At 36.8% G+C, this 22,256-nt stretch overlaps 1 protein-coding gene across 2 annotated transcripts in view; it reads left to right on the top strand.

Moving 5' to 3' along the window:
• The first annotated feature begins 384 nt into the window (after positions 1 to 384).
• LOC131057047 (histidine biosynthesis bifunctional protein hisIE, chloroplastic) overlaps positions 385 to 22,256 on the top strand; it is a 45,996-nt gene continuing 24,124 nt past the window's right edge. Inside the window, exons 1-4 of one of the 2 annotated variants that reach the window (XM_057991242.2) lie at positions 385 to 812; positions 11,379 to 11,660; positions 11,759 to 11,854; positions 12,052 to 12,203. In XM_057991242.2, coding sequence (XP_057847225.1) covers positions 552 to 812; positions 11,379 to 11,660; positions 11,759 to 11,854; positions 12,052 to 12,203 — 791 coding nt within the window. In that variant the 5' untranslated portion in view covers positions 385 to 551. The remainder of the gene's footprint in view (positions 813 to 11,378; positions 11,661 to 11,758; positions 11,855 to 12,051; positions 12,204 to 22,256) is intronic. The other variant, XM_057991249.2, reaches the window with a different exon arrangement.

The following is a 22,256-nucleotide window of genomic DNA, read 5'->3' as shown; positions in this document are numbered from 1 at the left end:
TGCAGCTGCAAGGAAACTTTGAAAGTGGCGGCAAGAACGTTGGATGGAGAGGTTGGTGGATTGGGTGGCCATGTAGAAGAATGCCACGCGGCAACCCCGTTTGAAACTGACAAATATTGTAAATGGTTAACGGGGTGGGCCCAACCACGTTCCGGTCGATGCATCGAATTGACATAATATCGATCACTCCCACGAATGTGTACAATACACGTGGAAGAAAGCTAAGTTGGCGGTCAAGATCACATTCTGAAATAGCCAGCGCGATGGTCAACATGGCAGAAGGTCAAAGTTGATCTCGAGATCCACGACCCTCCAAATTAAGGTGCGCACGTTCTGGCTCCTCTCCCTATTTAATTGAAAATTGTAAAAGCCACTTGATAGGCAACTCTATAATAAAACGCGGCTAACAAAACATTTTGAATTAGAACAGGAAAAAACAGGGTGTGCCGTTAAAGGAGACGGTCTCAGAAGTCAATAAGTAACACATCCTTAGGGTTTGAATGATTTTAACCCTCTGAAAGTTTCTGTTCTGCTCTCAGATACCAGAGAAGATGGCGGCCATGTTCACAGCAGTGTCACAGAGATCTTTTCATGCTACTAATGTACGGGATTTTGCCCATTTTAATCTTAGAAACAATGTGAATTCATTCAAGAACATCTCATATCCGTTAAATGTCCGCCGTTTGAGACAGAATGATTGCAATTCCAACTTGCTTGTAGTCAATGCCACTGCTGCACCAGGACATACATCTCAAGGGAACGAATCGAATTACGACGACGACAATGAGAATAACCGCTATTTGAAAACACAGGTTTGTCGACTAATTGGGTATTTTTCAAGGCTGATGAACATGTCACTAAAATGTACATGCAGATTTTTTTTGCAGCCCAATGTAATTAAGTATCATATATCCAGATTTTTTGCATAGAGTACTTGATAGTCCAGTCTTTCCTTAAGTGACCTAACTGTTGTAAATAGTGATTCATGACAACCTATATTGATTGAGCTTGAATTTGTTCACTTGATGCTTTTAGTTTTTTATAAACTCTTTTAAGTATAACTCATTTCACTATTTGGCTGCCGTAAACATTCGAACTGGGAAAATTGATCCCAGCAATAACCCCACTTTCAGACACTTCTTAATTTGATTAAACAGTTTATTTAGTTTAGCAGCATGCATGGCAATTGCTGTTGCCTATTGAACTCATCGTCCACCTTACCGTGGTGAAGTAGACATGAAATGCAAGCGAGGTTTCAAGAAATTATACAATTTCATATTTTTTTACCTTACAGTGTCAAATGCTCAAACTAGATTCTAGTAACATAACGCCCAGGCAGTGATTCCAGTCCAAAGTTAAGGAAATAGAGATCAGCAAGCTCCAAAACCACATCACATTATTAATTCTTAATCCTAATCCATATCTTTTTGCATTCCCAACTACAAAGGAAAGAGACAAGACAGAGAGCTATAAGATTCAATGAGAGTAGAATCACACTAGTCGGATCTAGGTGAATGTAGACAAGCTAAACAATTTGCAAGCAAACATACAAATAATATAAAAATACAAATACTAACTACTCCAATGTTGAGGACGTGAAAAGATAAAATACAAAAGATTACCTACAAATATATACGTCTCTTGGATGCATGTATCAAGGAGATGGCATGACCAAGAGGTCGTGAATTTAACTCACAATCACTTTGAATTAGGAGGTGAGTTAATTTAGTCTCAAGAGTTGAACTACCAATTAGTGGATCAATTAACTCAAACTAACTAAAAGGAAGATGGCCTTGATTAGTTGTTCATGGCATAGTTTGATGATTAAATCATGACATTGTTGTTGTATCCTCCAAGCTTTAAACCCTTGCTAGCCATTGTGATTGTAGGCATTGTGCCCTAGCTGATCCATTATGCTTGCGGGTTTGAACCTTTGTGTTGATGTCGTTGGCATTCATGTTGGTGTCTTAGTGCTCCAAATCCTCACTAGGCCAATGTGCTCGTGGGCTTTGTTCCACTACTAAGATACTGTGCTCATAGGTTTGGACTATTTACATTAATGTTGTGCATTCATGTTGGGAATGAGGTCCCTTGTTTGTGGTCTCACCTAGCTCAGGCTAGACTAAAAATTCTTGTGTTATTGATTAAAAAAGGTGGCATTGACTGAATAAAGTTGACATCTAAAACTATAAGTAATTATGCATTGATGAGTTACTAGTAGCACTTGTGTACTTTATGTCAAGGCGAACACATTTCTTAATAGATACCTAAGTGAGAATAACTAAATGTTCCTAAAATTCTAAGCAAAATTATTAATAAGTTCAATATTGCTCCAACACCTCCCACAAGTGTAACTTAGGTGGAAGTGAGAAATGGAGAATAAGAAATGGGTTTTGGTGAAGCAAGCCATATGAAGCTCTTGTTGTCATTTCATGCCCCGTTATAACTGATTTGAGAGATCCTATATGGATCATTTTGGATGATCTTATACCTTTGGTTGTGGCATTAGCTTTCTTATTCTTGCCTTAGTAAAAAACCCAAGTCACGAAAACCCAAAATTGGCTAAGTGTTGGCCTTGTCAAACTTTTGGGGTTTCGCGTACCCTCGGCTCCGATCCCTTGCATCAAATCTTGCAAATGTGGTATGTGATTTATCAACTCTTGATTCATTCTCTTCATTGATTGCATTTTTCTAATTTATTTCATCGGACCTTTGGGCTTTCGCCTACCATCCTACCATTCCTTCCATACTCAATCCCTTTGATGACGTCATGTTGACGTGACCAGTCCTTGTTGACATCAACCCCCCTATATCTCCTTGTCGACGTCACCGCCACATTCATTCTTTGATGATGCCATTGTCGGAGGTCAGACTTTTGGCATCCCTCATCCTCCCCTTCCTCATTGGCAAGCATCACGATGAATGTCTGATGCTCGATGTTCGACAAAAAACTTGTCTCATTGGGGCATTGAAGATGGATGTGCTCTTCTTTTAGGCTCGACAATATGTGAGAAACCCTATTGGTCATTGTGCAAAGTTATGCTTCTGATTGTGACTTTCTCTTCTCTTCACCTTGGTCAGCTATTCAAATTAAAAAATTCCAGAAGATTGGCTAGGTGTGAAGGTCATTTGAAGCTTTTATCAAGTAGAACATCAAAATGGGTATCTCCAATTCGAATTGTAATTTCTTTGAAAATTGAAAGACACTAGAAGACAAAAGACACCAGAATACAAAATACACTAGAAGACAAAACATTCTAGAAGACAAAATAATTAGAAGGGATACATATTAAGAAGGTGTCATGCCCCCAATTATAAGTAAGGCTTATCGATGGGCAGCAGGTGTGAAGTAAAAACAGTGGTTATGATTAATATTGAGGTAGTGATTAATATGCTACAAAGACAGCAATAAAGATTAACAAAGGCAGCAAACAATAATACCTTTACATTAATAAACATTAACCTGTTGATTAGTCAGCAGTTTTCTTAAGGGCAAACATAAAACAGAATCGATTTTACAAGGGTTTTTGCACTTCTTGTTCAAAATCATCAATGTAGAATTATGTTAGGGATATTTGGGATGATTTGGCAAGGGTATTTGACATCATTAAGAGGGCTGTGGCTATGTTTTTGGGCTCTGTCAAGTGCCCCTTTATCCTATGTCCATTTTGGGGAATAAAATACACTTGTGCTCATTTTTAGGCATTCTTCCCTTGTTTCTCTAGTAGTGCCATGTATTTTACATTCTTTGCAATTGTAAGCTGGCTTCAAGTGTGTAATTAATGAAAATTGTCATTTTTTACCTCTTCCCAATTTTGATGTTTGTGTAAAACATTTTTACCTTCTTATCTGAATGAATGTTCATTGTTCTTATATATTTGTGTGTTGTGTTAAGTTCATTCGCAAGGCTAATTGTGGATAAATTTTCTCCCTCTTAGTTTTTGTCAAACCCCAACCTTCATACAAATCTCTAGGAGTTGGTAGAATAGAGGACTGTGTAAGTTCTTTTGGCATTTTCATTACTTCTTTGTGTTGTGGTAAGCAAAAGAAACACCATTTAAATCTAGGTGCTTCACCACCCTTTTCATTTTATGTATTCCTTCTTCCCCTTTTCCTTTGCAATCAGTAGAATAGGATTAGGTTTTATGTTTAATCTGTGTTGGGTTGGATCAACACTTTGCATCTAGGTTAGAAAGAAAGCTGGCCTTCTCTATAGTTTTGATCTCATTTGTAAGGTCACATACCTTCATCATTCCCATGTTTTGTTGGATTAGCTTTAGTAAGGGTGCAATTTCAAGTGATAACAATACTCATGTAATTAACAATCTGCTAAAGAGAGAGAATGAAGGACCTTCCCAAAGAGAGAGAATGAAGAGAGAGTCAAGGTAGTCTCCTCTAAATGTGATGCCTCCTACATCGGAGGTGGAAGGACAATACAATAGGTTGAAGAAGATCCATGCATGCTGTACAACAGTCCTTCCCTTAGGAAGAAGTAGATCGTAGATGCATGTAGAAGGTCTTTGCATTTTGGAAAGGAATATGTGGGCAGAAAATACAAAATGCCTCTAGAAATAGTGTCGTGGTCCAGCTCTGTGATGAGAGGTGTTAGGATCAAATTAGGTGTCCTAGGCCTAACTAAAGATGGTGACAACTCAAAGCATAGAGCAAGTTGTAATAGCATAGGTGCTAAAGACTAAGGGACAACAACCATTGTGGAACTTTAATCGAATAAGAAGATCATGTCCTCAATGGTGTTCTTTGGATTTGCAAGGTAGATACTCAAGATCTACCAAGTGTTAGATTCTTTGAGAAGCAAGAATTGAGCCAGGATCTAATTTTGTCTTAGATTACATGCAACTCCAATCAACAAATGATTGAAGATCAAAATAGCAAAATGGATAGAAAATTTGAAATGAAAGAAAAGCAGAGACAAAGAAATTTGAGAATACTTTCAATACTAGGGAAGGTGAGAGGAGAGTGCTGTATATATAGCAATATAAGGGCACATACATCCAACAAGTGCATTAACTGCTACTACCCATAAAAGGTGGGAGGTTTTACCTACTTGGTAAATGCCAAAACATGTTGCACAACCTCCTTAGGTGAAGACGAAAAAGAAGTTAAGAGAGGTGGCACATAAAGCCAAAAGAGGGTGAGATGCCCAACTACCCCGTAACCTACTTAGGTAAGGACAAAATATTGGTTATGAGAGGTGGCACAACAAGCCAAAAGAGGGTGTGACTCAACTACCCATGTGTGTGAGAGAGTGATACGTGTAGCCGATGTATTTTGCCATGTTTCCTCATATTAATTACTCCCAATAAACCTAAGAAAGCTTAAATAATATGTAGGAAAAAAGAAATACCCCCTAACATAAGGAAAACAAAGAACCTACTCTAACACCAAGTAGTTGTCCTAATGAACTACCTCTATAAAACAATGATGTCTTTTTATATCAAATCATTGGAAGGTCCATTTGAAGCAATGCTGAACTCGATAGAAACGGGTGATGATGGTAGAATCTTAGTGCATATCATTGAATTGCTTTGCTTATCCATCAATGTGATCACACTAGATGCTTGCAATCAAATTTGTTGATGTTGTAATATAATAGTATGAAGGAGTAGAATCAAGAACGTCCATGGGTGGGAGATGATCCACAAGGACATCATTTGGGACTGGATGATCATCGGGATCTCCAAATGTTGATCTAGATAGCTTGAGCATATTGGGTTAATCAATGTCATCAAGATCCATGTCATGTCAAGAGTCCCAAGGATTTCCCTCTTGATTTTCCATTATTCTTTCTCCTTATGTTCACTAGGTTCAATCCCATAGAGATAGGGTAAAAACTCCTTCCACTTAAAATGTTTTAGGATCCTACTATGCCAAATCTTATAGTTATCCTCATTAAAACAAATGACAGAAAGAATAAAAGACTAGAATATGTTCTAATCATGATTAACTCCTTAAAAAGAGATTGAACTTGTAAAAGCAATATAGAACCACATGAGCAATCCTCCCCTAAAATGGAGCTTTATATTTTTTCATGGATTACAAATTTTCCAACCATAAAACCCCCTTAAGAATTCAATGTTTTAGCACTTAATCTTGGTGTGGTTGCAATGCACAAGCAAAAGAGAGTTTGAAGCTCAAATTATAGTCACCCTAATTAAATCAGTTAAAACAAATTACATTGAATTTTAGGGCTTGGAGGACTTTTTGATGTTTATAATAAACCAAAAATCAGCAATTTAGGTAGAAGCTAGGCCCATCTCCATGTACAATGTTTACAAAGGGTAGTGGAACCTCAATAAAATTTAGAGATACATCTAGATAAAATTAGTAATGCCTCCAAGCATGGAGTTTCGTATTTTGGAGGAATCACCAAAATAGCCACTAAATTTAGTGGTTGTTACTAGGATGGTAGGGACTACCAAACTTAATGAAAATTGCCAAAGTTGGTGATTTGCTGCCAAATATAGTTGTTACCAAGTGTGATGGAGGGGTCATTATTAGAGGGGCCACATAGGCCTATTGATGGGGAGGTTGAGTAGGCAAAGTGACAAGGAGTTTGGTTTTAAATATTTTTGGCTTTAAGTTTTTAGGCTGCAAGGGCTTACATGGTTGTCCTTTGAGCCACGTGTTCCTCTTTTCAAGGGGACATGATGGATGATTAATGGGGATTGGAGCCCTTTTGGCTCTCCATAGCATATAGATTTGTGGTGGCATGAGTTGAGTACCACCTATGCTCTATCACCAAAACAAATCTCTACAATTAACTTTTAAATAAAAAAAATCTTACAATAGTATACTTGCACACAAATTTTGTAGACCACACTTGATGATATTAGAGAATGCCTATATAGAATTAGTAGTAAAGATGTTACCTCTAGTTACTGGGCTCCAAAATTAATGAATTTATAGTTGAGTGATGGCTTCTAATGCCTTTTGGACATGATGGTGCAATCTATTTCAAGCTAGGATGCATTGAGTTGATCTCTCCTTTGAAGCTTCAATAAACCCGTTGGACATGACTGGGGTCTAAACACTGATAGGGCTTTGATACCATGTAAGATTCAATGAGAATCTAATCACATGAGCTTGGATCAAGGTGAATGAAGAAAAGTTACATAAGCTACAAGAAAACACACAAATAATGTAGAATGAAAATAGTAGTAATTCTAATATTGAGATTATGAAAAGATAATACAAAAGATTGTTGTAGGCCTCATGGATGCATTAATCAAGGAGATGACATATCCAAGAGGTTACGAGTTTGACTCATAATCACTCCCAATTAGGAGGTGAGTTAACTTAGTCTATTTAAGATGTCAAGAGTTGAAATTGCCAATCGATGGATCAACTAGCTCAAATTAACGAAGATAGAGGTTGCTTTGATTAAACAAAGATGGCACCTAACTATTGTCAATTAAGGATTCATGAGCTAGTGGTTGCACTTGTGTACCTCAAGGCAAGGTGAACACGTGTGCTATGCCCTTAACTCATTGATTGTATCGGGATATGTATAGCCAACTTGTGGCTAGCATAACCTCACATTAAGTTATATAACCATTTATATATATCCTTATATAGGTAGTTAAGTCAGCTTGGATGGCATCCAAATCATAACTATACTATATATAGGAGCTAGTGGTTAGTTTAAGATCACCATATTGCGAATAATGTTCTAATTGGAGGCATATGGAGGTTTGCTCTTCTTGAAGTGGCTCATTATTCTCAAGTATGATCAAGTATTGCTGCATATTTCCTATTATATTCTTCTTTTGTGTGTGTGCTATGCCCTTAACCCATTGATTGCATCGGGATATCCGTAGCCAACTTGTGGCTACCATAACCTTAAATTAAGTTATATAATCATTTATATATTCTTATATAGGTAGTTAAGTCGGCTTGGATGGCATCCAAATCATAACTATATAGGAGCTAGTGGTTAGTTTAAGATCATCATATTTTGAATTGTGTTCTAATTAGAGGCAAACCTGGAGGCATTGGTTTGCCCCTTGAAGTGGCTTATTATTCTCAAGTATGATCAAGTATTTGCAGCATATTTCCTATTACATTCTTTTGTTGTGCAAGCAATTTCATTATAACATGTCATTATTAGCTGCATAGGTGAGACTAAACATTCCTAAATAACTAAGTGAAATTATTAATAGGTGCAATATTGCACCAACAAGAAATTAAATTTAAAAATGAAGAGGAAATAATTGGAAGAGGAAGATGATTTGCCTCAATGGGAGGTCCACATCACCTTATTTCGTAGGTATGTCGAGTCTTCACTAACTCTTTTAAGCTTTAAACCTGCTGTTCTTTGTAAAACCTTTTTTGAAAAGTTTTTTTAACACATTGAACTAATGGATTAGTTCAATTTGTTAGCTTTCAATTTAACGAATTATAGTTTTTAATTCCTTGCATCAATTCTTCTCTTTTGTTTATTGTGCTTTTAAAATTGTTTGCTTGCATATAAATGTGCTAAAATGTTGTTTAATTTTGCACTTGATATGTGCTATAAAACTTGTCTTTTTTTGCACTTGAAATATGCTTAAAAATAGTTATTGCTGGTTTGCACCTAAACATTGTAAACAGATTTGTTGTCTTTTTGGTTTCCATTTGCAATGGGCTAAAAAAATGTTTTTCTTTTTGTTTGCACGTCCAACAAAGTAATTTTTCTTTGTTGTTTTTGTTTGCACTTGCAATGGGCAATTTTTTTTGGTTTTTGTGACAAGCTATTTTTTTGGGTTTATATTATTTTATTATTTTTTAAAAGACAAAGTAGACTTAATTGACCATGATGAGGATGAGTATCATGGAATAGATGTAAGTAGTAGAAGTGGGAGAGGGGAAAGGGTTGAGGGCATCAAACAAAAAGTTCAAACTGGGAGTGCTTTATTTTTGGATTGCATTGCAAAGATTTTTGCTTAATATTTTTAGGGACCATTCAACAATAGAAACCTTTTGTGGCATTTTGCAATAATCATTAACATAAAAAATGGATATTAGGGGGAGTCAAATTGGAAGATAGCATTTATAGCCTAGAATGTGAGGACATCATTATTACTGTTTATAGTTAATACTCACACTTTGGATAGGACTGAAATGATTTAGTAAATTAGATTGTATAATGAGGAGATTCCTTCACTATCTTATGGTAGCCCTTCCAAGAAATTTTCAACAACTCTTGTAGTTTCAACTTCTGAGGTGAGTGTTGTGGAGCCCAAGGGAAAAGTGAGGCCAAGAGTTTAGCTTCAAATCTAATTATAGATTTGTTTAATGTACAAGCTCAAGAGGAGGCAAGGGGTGCAATTGGAGAGTTCTTCTTTGGCAATGGTTTCCATTTTGTGTTGCTTAATCTTTGTATTCCAAAGAGGCTTTTGCTAATGCATGTAAAGCAAGCCTATTGCATGTAACTCCCAATGCAACCAAATTGATAACCACTATCTTGTAGAGAGTTGAGGCCACTCAAACAAATTGTTCATTATGGAGTACTTTATGTTTTGGTTATGCTGCAAGGATTTTTGCTTAATATGTAGTGGACATATTAATGTGTTTGGACACGGATCAACTTTGGTAGAGCAAAAATACTCTAGCTCTTTTGAAAGCAGATAAAAATCTTCGCATGGACTGTATCACTAGGTTTTGGCATGCAAAGTAACCTAATGGGTCATGTATGGCATTTCAAACAAGGGCCTATGGGAATTAAGAATAGGTGCAAACAAGATTAAGAGAAAAGCTCAGATAAAGGGATATCATTCATTAAGTGAAAACTAATTTGATTATAACAATTTGCACATTCACTTAGAAACATCCAAGGTACAAAACTTACAGTCAATAACCTAAATTCAACATAAATCACTAAAATTCAGCATAAAATTAGTTATAATCAGTAAAAATTCAATATAATACAAAGATTTTAAACATTTTACTCCAAAGAAAAAGGTTGTGTAAGCAAAAAACAGTGAATTTAGTTAAAAAAATCAGAAAAAAATTATCAAAAAATGGTGTGACGAATCCAATTTTTTGGAATTTAAATGCAAAAAATACTACTTGGTTTTAGCCTATGATGATTTATTTTAACCTAGATGTTGGATTTTGGCAGCCAAAATGAAGTAAAATGTTATGGCATCATGATATTTGTGCTGATTTGGGAGGTGCATGAACATGCAGATATGACATGTGCTGATTTTATTCATCTGGAATAATTTGAGTTTTGAACAATCACCTTGGATGTCTATACCTGTAACAGTTATTCGAATAATTTTGTTCATCTAAGCAATTACACACTTTAGGATCTAGTAGTAATCATGACAGTTGATTTGAATTGTTATTTTCATGCCTCACACTTTCTTTATGAGTCACTCTTTTGTCAATGATACAAACTAACATGGAGTTTTGCCAGCTTGATTTTGGATTCAAACAAACAATGTGAATATATAGGAAGCTTAAAAGGTTATAGTGAGCTCAAGTCATCATATTTCGGACAGGGTTAAAAGATTAACATGTATACCATGCAATCTCTCTAAGCTTTTTCATTTTCTCCTCAGAGATCTGATATATAGGATAATTTGGGGTTGTGGTGTCACGTTATATAGATGACAAGTTTTAGTCTGGTTGATCAATAGCTGGTGAAATATATTGCAATAAGGCATAATCTAAAGTAAATTCAATAAAATGTTAACTCTGCCCAGCCACAATTCTATATTATTAACATAACAGTAGTACAGGTTCTTTTCAATTCTCAAATTTATTATTTGAAGAAAATAAATTGCAGAGGAACCCATTTGCTAAATGAATTAAATTAACCCCACAAACAAACCTATTGGTTTAGTTGCTGTTTTGGATTTTGATTTTCAACTATAAAATTATTGTAACTGATATTTGTCAAACTACAAAAGAACTTATCTATTGGGATCTAGTTCAAATCAGTTAAAGTAGTTCAAGCATGCAAATGAACCTGATGGTTCGAGTGATATTTAGGATTTTGATTTTAAATTGTAACAAAATTTTCCAAACTTAATTTCACAGTACTTCCTTTTAAAAATTATTTCTTAGTTTGTCAAATCTTTTATGGATACCTGCTCGTGACAATAATTATCATCAACAGCTTAATATTAGTATAATTACCTTTATAGTGAGATTTAAAAATAAATAAATCTATTCAGGTATATATACATTTCTAATTCTTCTCATTATTCTAATGAAACACATTATCTCTTGAATATTTTGATTTTTCATAGTGTTGTATAGCACATGAATATGATTTGTGTAACCTACGTTTTCGTCAGTTCAGGTAATTTTTTCAATCATGAAGTGATTCTCAATGCGAACATCAAGGCCTTACAACATGCAAAATTCAGGTTGAAGGTCTCTTAGAGACTATAAAGTGGGACGAGAAAGGATTGGTTGTGGCAATAGCTCAACATATTGATACTGGAGCTATTCTGATGCAAGGTTTTGCAAACAAGGATGCTGTTTCCAGAACGTTGATGTCTTGTAAAGCTACATTCTACAGTCGGTCCAGGTCCTCCCTGTGGACAAAAGGAGAGACTTCCTCCAACTTCATAAATATAGCTGATGTTTTTTTTGACTGCGACCGTGATTCGGTGATAGTTTTTGAACTTCTGCATCTTGTATCACTTGTTGAGTTTTCTAGTCTATATCAAATATCAATCCTTAATTATTTTATGTTGCTGCAAATTAATGGTTAAGTCATTGAATATTAATCTTGATTTTGCAGATAATATACCTTGGAAAGCCTGATGGACCAACGTGTCACACAGGGATGGAGACCTGTTATTTCACTGCAGCGTCTGATTTTGTCAAAAATCCAAATGTACAGAAGCTCTATCGTCTGACATTGCTTCTTTGTTTGCAAGTTGGAAGCATGCTATCATGTTCATTGAAAAGAAACTTTCCATAGTCAAGATTCAATTTTAACAACAAACCTTTTTTAAAAAAATATCAATGATTTGAATGCATGACCATTTTCTGGAGTAAATTGCTTATTCAATTTAGTTTGTATGTTCTCAGGTCGAAGTAAAAAGACAGCCCCTTACATCACTCTATTCCTTAGAAGATACTATTTATCAACGAAAATCAGATTTAGCAGACTTGAATTTTAGGAAGCCTTCATGGACAAAGAAGTTGTTGGATGACCAAAAGCTACTTTGTTCCAAAATACGGTATGCATCTTTCCTTCCTTACATGGGCAAGTTTGTTTAAGTTTGACTTTGATATTTGATTATCCTTTTTGTGTAATAACCTTACTAAGTAACTATTGCTAAGCGGAGAATATATAGCCAGATCTCTTTATATAAAGGATGTTAATAAACAGAGGTGACAAGGTGCTTGAGTAGTCAGGTCCTGTTACTGCACATATGTTGTGTCTGTGTTGGCAGCTCATGTAGAATTATCATTGAAGTGTGGCTTAATACGTTTTGAACATTGAGAAAAGGACAGCAATGAAAACAATTAACTAGCCGAATGCACCGAACTGAAGAAGGCCTTCAAATCATAATGTTTGAACTCATTGTAATATTTAAGAGTACATGTTTGTATGGGTTAAATGGCACTACTGCATCATTTGGCACATCCAAAGAGAATTTGTCTCTCAAGTGCTCTGTTCATCCTTTAGAAGGGATGCAATGCTACAATATTGAGCAGAATGATTTGTATGTATTGCAAACACAAAACAAATAAATGCATGTTAAGAATTAATGCATCTATATAACTATAAGCAAAATACGATTCACAAAGCCGAGACAAGCATTTAGAAGAGGAGAAAGGCTACAGGGAAGACAAATTCTTTGTTTTCAGGGAAAGTGACAAAGTTTACAATGGTGATCTTCATCTTAAAAGGGATCCCCAAAAGGACTCAAGGATCAAGGAGGATTCACAAGTAATGTGAAGGAGAAGGCCCCAAGAAGATTACAAGCTGTATTATTAGCTTTGCATGTTATTAGATTGAATGAGAGATGAGAGAATAAAAAGGGGGAAGAAGAGAAAGGAAAATGTATGCATGGGAATGAGTGTATATATATACATATTTATAGTGAAAGAGGTCAAGGTGTTACAAGTGTGGTTGCCATTGCACCAAAAGATCGACCTGTTAATGCCTGATACAACCACTAGACTTGTAGAATCCACAAGAGGTGGTTAAGCCATGTCACAAACCCGAGCGCTGCACTGCACAACACAAGGAGACCAAGGGCACATACCTTTAGTCATTACAAGCTCATCTCAAGTGCTTTGTTTATCCATTAGAAGGGATGCAATGCTACAATATTGAGCATAATGATTTGTATGTATTGCAAACACAAAACAAATAAATGCATGTAAAGAATTAATGCATCTATATAATTGTAAGCAAAATACAATTCACAAAGCTGAGACAAGCATTTGGAAGAGGAGAAAAGCTACACGGAAGACAAATTCTTTGTCTTCAGGAAAAGTGACAAAGTTTACAATGGTGATCTTCATCTTAAAAGGGATCCCCAAAAGGACTCAAGGATCAAGGAGGATTCACAAGTAATGTGGAGGAGAAGGCCCCAAGAAGATTACAAGCTCTATTATTAGCTTCGCATGTCATTAGATTGAATGACAGATGAGAGAATAAAAAGGGGGAAGAAGAGAAAGGAAAATGTATGCATGGGAATGAGTGTATATATATACATATCTATAGTGAAAGAGGTCAAGGTGTTACAAGTGTGGTTGTCGTTGCACCAAAAGATCAACCTGTTAATGCCCGATACAACCACTAGACTTATAGAATCCACAAGAGGCGGTTAAGCCATGTCACAAACCCCAGCGTTGCGCTGCACAGCACAAGGAGACCAAGGGCACACACCTTGCAACAATCCCCCCCTACGCAAGTGAGGGGTTTGAATCTGTGATCAAGTTCTAATACTACTTGTTACAAGTGTGGTTGCCGTTGCACCAAAAGATCGACTTGTTAATGCCTGATACAACCACTAGACTTATAGAATCCACAGGAGGCGGTTAAGCCACGCCACAAACCCGAGCGCTGTGCTGCACAACATAAGGAGACCAAGGGCACACACCTTGCAACACAAGGATCATATTTCAATGCATTTTATTAAACTCCTAGAGAGTATTCTGCAAAGAATTTCTGATGAACTATGTTACCGGGTACCATGCGTACTAGTACGGTCTTGATACTGGTACAATTTGGGTTTGTTATTGGTTACACCCAAGGTATTGCCCGAGTGTACCTAGCAGGACCTTGGGCAAATATTTCATTATATTTGTGAAAATTGTAGATGTTTATCTTGTCTAGGTTAAATTCTCTCTCCTCTCATTTTTCTTTTCTGGTTTGGCTAGACTTTTGTGTCGATAGCATCAGTTTTTTTTCCCAAATCTTGTGGTTCTCTTCCAGTAGATAGTTATGCAAAGCATTAAGATTGTCCTACTTTGGGAACCTTGTTTGCCGATAGATGGCCGTCTGAGATCCCTTAGTGAAGAGAGAGAGAGGTTGTAGGAGGTTGCATGCTTTAGTTGTACGGTCCAATTTTGCAAATTTTTAACCATTTCCAACTATAAATGTTATGCTCATGGCAAGATGAACATCTACAATTTTCACAAATATTTGCGAAGTTTCTACGACTGTGAGTATCATTGTTTTGAACATTTATATTTTGAACAAACATATATAATATATTTAATATTGATATTTATATGCAATGATCAATATTTAATATTTATACATTTATATATGTTATTTTTGAATATATTTCGTATGTTCTATGTATACATATGGCTTTGCTTAAATCTAACCCAAGGTCTAAAAATTGCCATATTAGCGTACTCAAACCTTGAACTTCTACCTAGTACTGCACTAGGGCCGATAACATAGAGAAAACTCTAGTAATATTATAACATCACTAAAGGTCAAAATAATATTGTAGTGCCATTATCCTTGTGGGCAAATAAACCCCAATAACTTATTCAACTTCCTCATATTATAGCATTAATATCTTTGCTAAGCATAGCATATACCATCACTAAAGGTCAAAATAATATTGTAGTGCCATTATCCTTGTGGGCAAATAAACCCCAATAACTTATTCAACTTCCTCATATTATAGCATTAATATCTTTGCTAAGCATAGCATGGACAATATGGAGACATTTAGTTAAACATATGATGAATTGGTCTCATTCATTCAAAGATGATGGTCCAGACAACTCTATTTGGTGCCTAAGGGGAAGGGGTAAATTTAGATAGAATGGGATCTTTCCTTTCTAATGGATGAAGTTGGGGGGCTTAGTGGAGAACTTGCTTGTAGAAGCTATCTTCCCCAAGCATAGAAATTCCCAAGCATGAAGAATTTGAGCATTAACTTGCATTTTGTTTATGCTCAGTGTGTGTGCTTGGGAATTGATTCAAATTTGTTCTACATGAAATAGAATAAATTCATTTCAAGTGAATAGTGTTACATAGAGCATCCCTTGACCTCTTGTAATTGGTCTAGTGCATAAATGCTCTCTCTATGTTGGTCTACTTTTTCCCCATATCAGTAAATATGTTGCTAACACTCTCTCCTTGACAAGAGGGAAAGGGGGTTTAAGGAAGGTTGACTGGGGAATCTCTCAAACCAAAATGAAGATATCATGGTAGTAACACATCTTACTAAACTGGATCCATTATGAGTGAACCCATCAAACAAAGTTGCACCTGATTTCTTGTCAAAAGAGGTTGGACAAATACTACTGCCCATAAAAATTGACTAGCCAATTTTTGGACGATCTTAAACTTGTCCCATATGCCAATTACCACTGAGTGGACCAATCAATGCAATGTATAGGTCTTGAACTTTTGATCTACTTCATAATTCCTCTAAATAAGTAGAAATTATGAATCCAAACTAATGTTAACATACTTGCTACTTGCATATTTTGATGACTGTATTGATCAAATTAGAAAGAAACATGCTGCAATAAAAATGAATTCCACACAAGAACTCAATAATTTACCTTGAAAACCTTGTGAGGGGAAGGACCGGTTTATGTGGTAGTGGAAAATATCCACAACCTATATTATTTAGCAAGTTACTAATTACAATTAGTTGCTTGGATGCAAGATGCCCCTTGCTCTTGTAGTGCATGCACAATTGTTTTGGATCCTTCAATACCTCTACGAACGGCTGAATCTCCTCTGCTTGCTTAATACAACTTTGTTTAAATCCTCCCATGTCTTGTACATATGTTTTCCATTTCCTTTTACAAAATTGCTGGTGCTAGAACACTCTCCTAGGTACTAGAAGAGTTTCCCCGAATAGTGGAAGTCAAAATGACATTTGTTCATTTCAATCTCCGACTTACATAGCTGGGGGTCACTATTGCAATTGTGTTGTGACGTATTCACACATCGCCCCATTGCAAATGGGGACCCCTACTTTTTGCTTTCTAGGGTAGTTTAGTTTGCTTGTCTGCCTAGTCTTGTCTATTAGCCTTTGCATTGAAGGGTCGCCAGGGGGCTCATTAGGATAGCAGGCTCTGCTTGAGTTAGGTGGATCTCCTCAAGAGGTCAGGTCAATTGAGTGATTAGGGGGTTATTTAGATCATTCCTAGGGTGTTTTTTTGTGTACTATCCGGTCGCACTTCAAGTTGCTAAATCAAACCTTGGTTGAATGCATAATGTACTCCTAGGTCCCATCCCTTACATCAAGGATAGAGCGAATTCGCCTTGAGAAGTCTGGAATGTCATTCTGATCCTCAAATGTCTTGAAATTTGGCTAAGTCTGGAATGTCATCCTGATCCTGAAATTTGACTAAGTTTGGAAAATTGAAGAATCCTCCAAAAACTAGATTTTGCATTATAAGTCCTGGAGGTCCGAAACCACTCTCAAACATCCTGACAATATATATGGAATATAACTTGAAGTATAAGTGTATACTTAAATGTTATATTCCATATATGAATCCTGACGGAGAGACTAAAATGCCAAATTTCGCTCCTGATCCTTCCAAAGGGTCCAAAGTGAAATTCATATAAGACTCTATTTTTTCACAAAATCTTGAAGAGAATGCCAATTTGAATTGGATGATGATGGAAGGAGGCCTAACAAGTTATATCCAAGCCAAGGAAAGGAGGAAGGAAGTGAGAAATTGTCCTAAATCTTGAATTTCGCTCCTGACCCTTCCAAAGGGTCCAGAGCGAAATTTCCATATCCTCTATTTTTCTCTTTGATATGACCAAATTTATGACTTCTAAGGCATGGTTGGAGTTACGTTGATGTGTTCTTGCCTTTGAAAGGTGGATTTAGGTGATGGAATAATGAAAATCAACTCAAACTAGGAATTTTGCTCCTGACCCTTCCAAAGGGTCTAGAGCGAAATCCTCAATTTGACCCCCTATCTTGCCTAAGACGTTAAAAAAAAACCTTGTTTCGAGCTAGGTGGATGGCAAATGGACTTGATTGTGGTGAAGGGAGGTGAGTTTGATCAAGTTTGAAGGTGAATTGAATGGAAGAAGTGAGAAATCAACCTAGAATGGAAATTTCGCTCTTGACCCTTCTAAAGGGTCCAGAGTGAAATTCCCCATAAACACTATTTTCTTCCTTGTTCAGACTAAGTGCCTTGTTCCTTGGACATAGTGGGGGTAAATGGACATGTTCTTGCCTTAGGAAGTGAATGAAAGCATTAAAAAGTGAGGATTTTGTCCAAGATTGTGAATTTTTCTCTTCACCCTTCCAAAGGGTCCAGAGCGAAATTCTCCATAAACCTCATTTTCTTCCTTGTTTAGACCAATGTCTTAGTTCCTTGGGCATTTTTGGTAGTGAATTGACATGTTTTTGCCTTAGGAAGTGATTAGAAGTGAAGGAGTGAAGGATTTTGTCCTAAATCATGAATTTCGCTCCAAAGGGTCCAGAGCGAAATTCTTGAAAACACCTATTTTCTCTTTAGATGAGGTCCAAACCATGGTTCCTATGGCGTGGATGGAAGTGGAGTGATGTATATTTACCTTGCAAAGAAGATTGGAGTTGAAGAAATGAAGAGTCAAGCCTAAATCTTGAATTTCGCTCCTGACCCTTCCAAAGGGTCCAGAGCGAAATTCCCAAAAAGGAGATTCTCTCAATTTTGTGTCAAGCCAAGTGTGGATCAGGGTGAATTAAGATTGAAGATGAAGTCCTAGGCATGCCTTTGAATAGCTTGTGACCACCAAATGTGAAGGAATTGAGCTGAAACTTGAATTTCGCTCTTGACCCTTCCAAAGGGGCCAGAGCGAAATTCTCTATAGGTCTTGTCCTTGGCCATGATTTGGAGCGAATTTATCCTTTTAGGCCTTCTTAGGGGTCAAGCAAATGTTGCTTTCATGAGAGAGGGATCCAAAGATGAGAGTCCAGGTAAAAGAAAGTGAGAAGGATAGAGCTAAGTGAGAGAAATCAAACAAATCATGAATATCGCTCTTGACCCTTCCAAAGGGTCCAGAGCGAAATTCTCAAAATCACCTAGTTTGCTCATGATTGAGATCAAGAGATGAATTCCTGGGCCCTGGTGGAGAGAAGGCTAGTGTATGCTTGACTTGGGGGGCATTTTGGAGTAGAGAAATGATGGAATTGGGACTTAATCATGAATTTCGCTCCTGACCCTTCCAAAGGGTCCAAAGCGAAATCCTTAAAACCTCTATTTTGCTCCCAATTTTGCATCAAACCTAGTGTTGTTTGAGATTAGAGGCATCCTTAGGAATGCATTTGATCAAGTTGTGGTCACAAAATGTGAAGATTTTGTCCTGGAATGCAAATTTCGCTCTTGACCCTTCCAAAGGGTCCAGAGCGAAATTCTCTATAGGTCCTGTCCTTGGCCTAGGTCCAAAGCAAAATCCTTTTTTTTGGTCTTTTTGGGGGTCAAATAAATGATGTCTTCAGGAGAAAGCGATTCAAAGGTCAAGAGAAGTTCAAGGCTAAAGGAATGTGAATTAAGCCTAAAATGCAAAATTTCGCTCCTGACCCTTCCAAAGGGTCCTGAGTGAATTTTATTGTAGGGCTTGTCCCTGGAGAGGATCTTGAGCGAATTTCATTCTAATGCCTTCTTGTCAAAGATATGAAAGGAAATGCTATGTTAGAATGAATTTATTATGTGTACTTAATCACCTTTTGGTTTGTTCTGCAGATGGAAGAAAATCAGGCCAGGACACGGATGACCTATTCTAAGCCCATCATTATCAAGGACACTTCAAAGGCATGGAGGACTCAAGGTGTTTTGAAGCGTTGGAAGACTACAAGTGTTCGAAGATTTGCAAGCTATCTCCAAAACCTTCATTTCGCCACACAAAGGAACCACATGATGACAAAGAAGAAGGATCTTACAAGTACTTCAAGGCGAAGTATGCTATCAGAGAATCAAGGAGTGCATCATTCATCGCATCAAGGACGAAGGAGGATCAACTAAATTCAATACAAAGGTACATTGAAGAAGCAGATAGTTTCAAAAGAGTTAACCAAAGTTAAGCTTCTCATCAAATATCAAGAGATACAAGCAAGTACCAGACAGGGTGGTATCCCAATCACTTTTCCTCCAGTCGGATTGGTCTACCTCAACATGTCCAAATTCAATGTACCTGACTCATTGGGGGTGGCACAAACTTTGATGTACCTACCCCTGTTTCCTATTGGTTCTTAAATATTGAATGTAATTTTCTCATTGGCTAAAGGAGTTTGTTATAACAAACCCTAATTAGGGTTTCTATCTTGTAATCCTAGCTATTGATTGTAAGTCAATTAGAGCCATCAATTTGTAAAGGGCTTTCTATATAAAGCCCCGGCTCTTCATTTGTAAAGGTTAATAGAGAATAGTTAGGAGTTAGCAAAAGAGAGATAGTCAATAATTAGTAGCTCAATAGTAGATAGCATTTTAGAGTAGAGTAGAAAGAGAAGGCAAAGATTGTTGCCAAGACATTGTTGCAAAAGACATGTAAACTTCATCGAAGGAATGGTGAATTCTATGTGTCGATTCTACAATTTGCATGGTCTGTATGCTTCTTAAATTTAATTTCATGTTATTAGATGAATGGAAGAAATTTGTATGATTAATGGTGAAATTTGTATATCCATATTATTAGTGGTTTGTTGATTGCAAACTTGCCTTGCGTAGTCAACTGGAATCATTCAACTTAAGCTTAACTTCAATTATCGCTTCTTCATCGATATGCATCAACTTGATGGTGTCTATGCTTGTAGCGGTGATCTGAACATCATAAAGCTATCCATAGAAGATCGCACTAACCTTGTGGAAATGATCATAGCAAGTCAAAGCAAGACTTAGTTAGAGTTTCATCAAAGGTCATCCATTGCTCCTACATTCTTAGTATTAGAATTAGATTCCTCTCCAACCCTTATCCTTTTTTCCCTTTTTTAAAAATCAAGGATCAGTAAAGACTCACGTTCTAGTGATATCCAAAGTAAATCAAACGCTCAGGTCATCAAATGTAAGTCCCCTTGTGATTCCAGCAAATCACATCATACCGCAAGAGCTTATCCACAAGTAGAGAACCTACATACAAGAACCTTGGAGTTGCCTCGATTGATCCTTCGGTGAAATCTTCAGTATTTGGGGAAACTTTGTTCAAGAGAGGAGAAGATACCTTGGTATTTTATTCTGAGTTCGCATGTGCATAAAAAACACATCAACAGAATTGGTGCTAGAAGGAGGGCTGATCATTGCCAAGCCGCGATTAGTGGAACTTATCAAGAATTATTCAGAACCTTTACCCTCTCCTTCATGCTCAACAAAATTGAAGCAGAAGAAAGGTGAGCAAATGTGAACTCTTGAATCCAAGGAAGATCAGTGGAAAGCCATCTTTAACGCTTGACGAAAGTGGTACAAAGAAAGGAGGTGAACGCTGGGTCGTCAGTTGGACTTGCGAAAACAAGGAAGCAAGCTGGAATCAGTTGAGCGTTCAAGTTGAATTTGAGATATTCAAGATCTCTCTTATTCCAGAAAATCCAAAAAAAGTAAAAAACAAAAAAATTAAAAAAAGTGAAAAATAGAAAAATCCAAAAAAAAAAATCCAAAAATCAAAAAAGAAAAGATTTCTCATGGAGCGGCAACAGTTTCACGAAGAGCAACAAGTTGATTCTCCTCAACTTTGGTGGAGATTGAATACACAACTTTATCCACGCAGATTGTCCGAGTTTGCAAGGCCGGGGCAGTGTCGGATCCATGAGATAGATGAACATGATGAAATGCATTGCTTGAAGTACCTATCAAGGATGGAATCGGCAACACAAGGAAAAATCTTCTTTTGGGATGTCCCCAAACCTGAGGAAGAATAAAGCAATTTCAGTGTCCCAGAGTCCAAAGATCCTCTTCTAAGCTTCTTGTGGATGATCGAGAGTCAATTTATTTTGAATGGTGAAATGCGTTTAGAGAACATATTAATTTCATTGTGGTGTAGGATTCACAATTCACCTCACTTTGAATTTACTTGCCCAGTATGTGAAATGGCCATCAATCAAGTCAAAAATCAGTTTGGAATGCCAACTTTGTCCGAAGAGGAGTGTATTGTGAATAGATCTTGGAGTGCACATCTTGCAGTTGAATTCAGGAGAACCTATGAACAAGACATTGCTCCAGTACTTGAGTGTGAGAAGGACTAGTTGAACGTTGACGATATAAATGCACCTGATAAACAATGTATTACAGTGGATAGCTCACCATGCCTTGCACTTGAAGAAGAATACCATGTGACGAAAGTTGAAGCAGTTGAGAATGCTCAAGCAGTAATAAGGGAAGATCAAGATGCCAAGCTAACAATCAAAGGAGAAAAGGACTCATTCCTTGAGGAATTCTCATTCATGCTACAAAAGGAGATCCTTGAGAGTGAATTGTAGGAGGTTTCAGATAACATTCTTAAAGAAGACAATCGAGTTGAGATGTTGGACAAGGAGCTACAAATCATCATAAGTAAGCCCAAATATGAAGAACAATTTGAGGGGGCGCTCAGGGACGTCCTCACTCTCATGATATTTGAGGGAGCGTTGAAGGATCTTATAGAAGAAGTACAAATGGAATCATTGCCAAATTTTTTTCAAGATAAGCAAAGTTACTGTGAGTGATATGATCCATCATCAACTCCGACCTCCCAAGACCATGCCTGAAGATGAAAAGCCACAAGAGATTATATTTGATCAATTGGAGGAGATCTTTGAAGCTCAGTCTATCAAGGAGACTCTCATTTTTGAGGATATGCTAACAGAATTTCATGAAGATGCTTG

Source organism: Cryptomeria japonica, chromosome 8 (assembly GCF_030272615.1).
Source record: "Cryptomeria japonica chromosome 8, Sugi_1.0, whole genome shotgun sequence".
In the NCBI taxonomy this organism is placed as follows: domain Eukaryota; kingdom Viridiplantae; phylum Streptophyta; class Pinopsida; order Cupressales; family Cupressaceae; genus Cryptomeria; species Cryptomeria japonica.
This window is presented reverse-complemented; position numbering and strand designations above follow the sequence as displayed.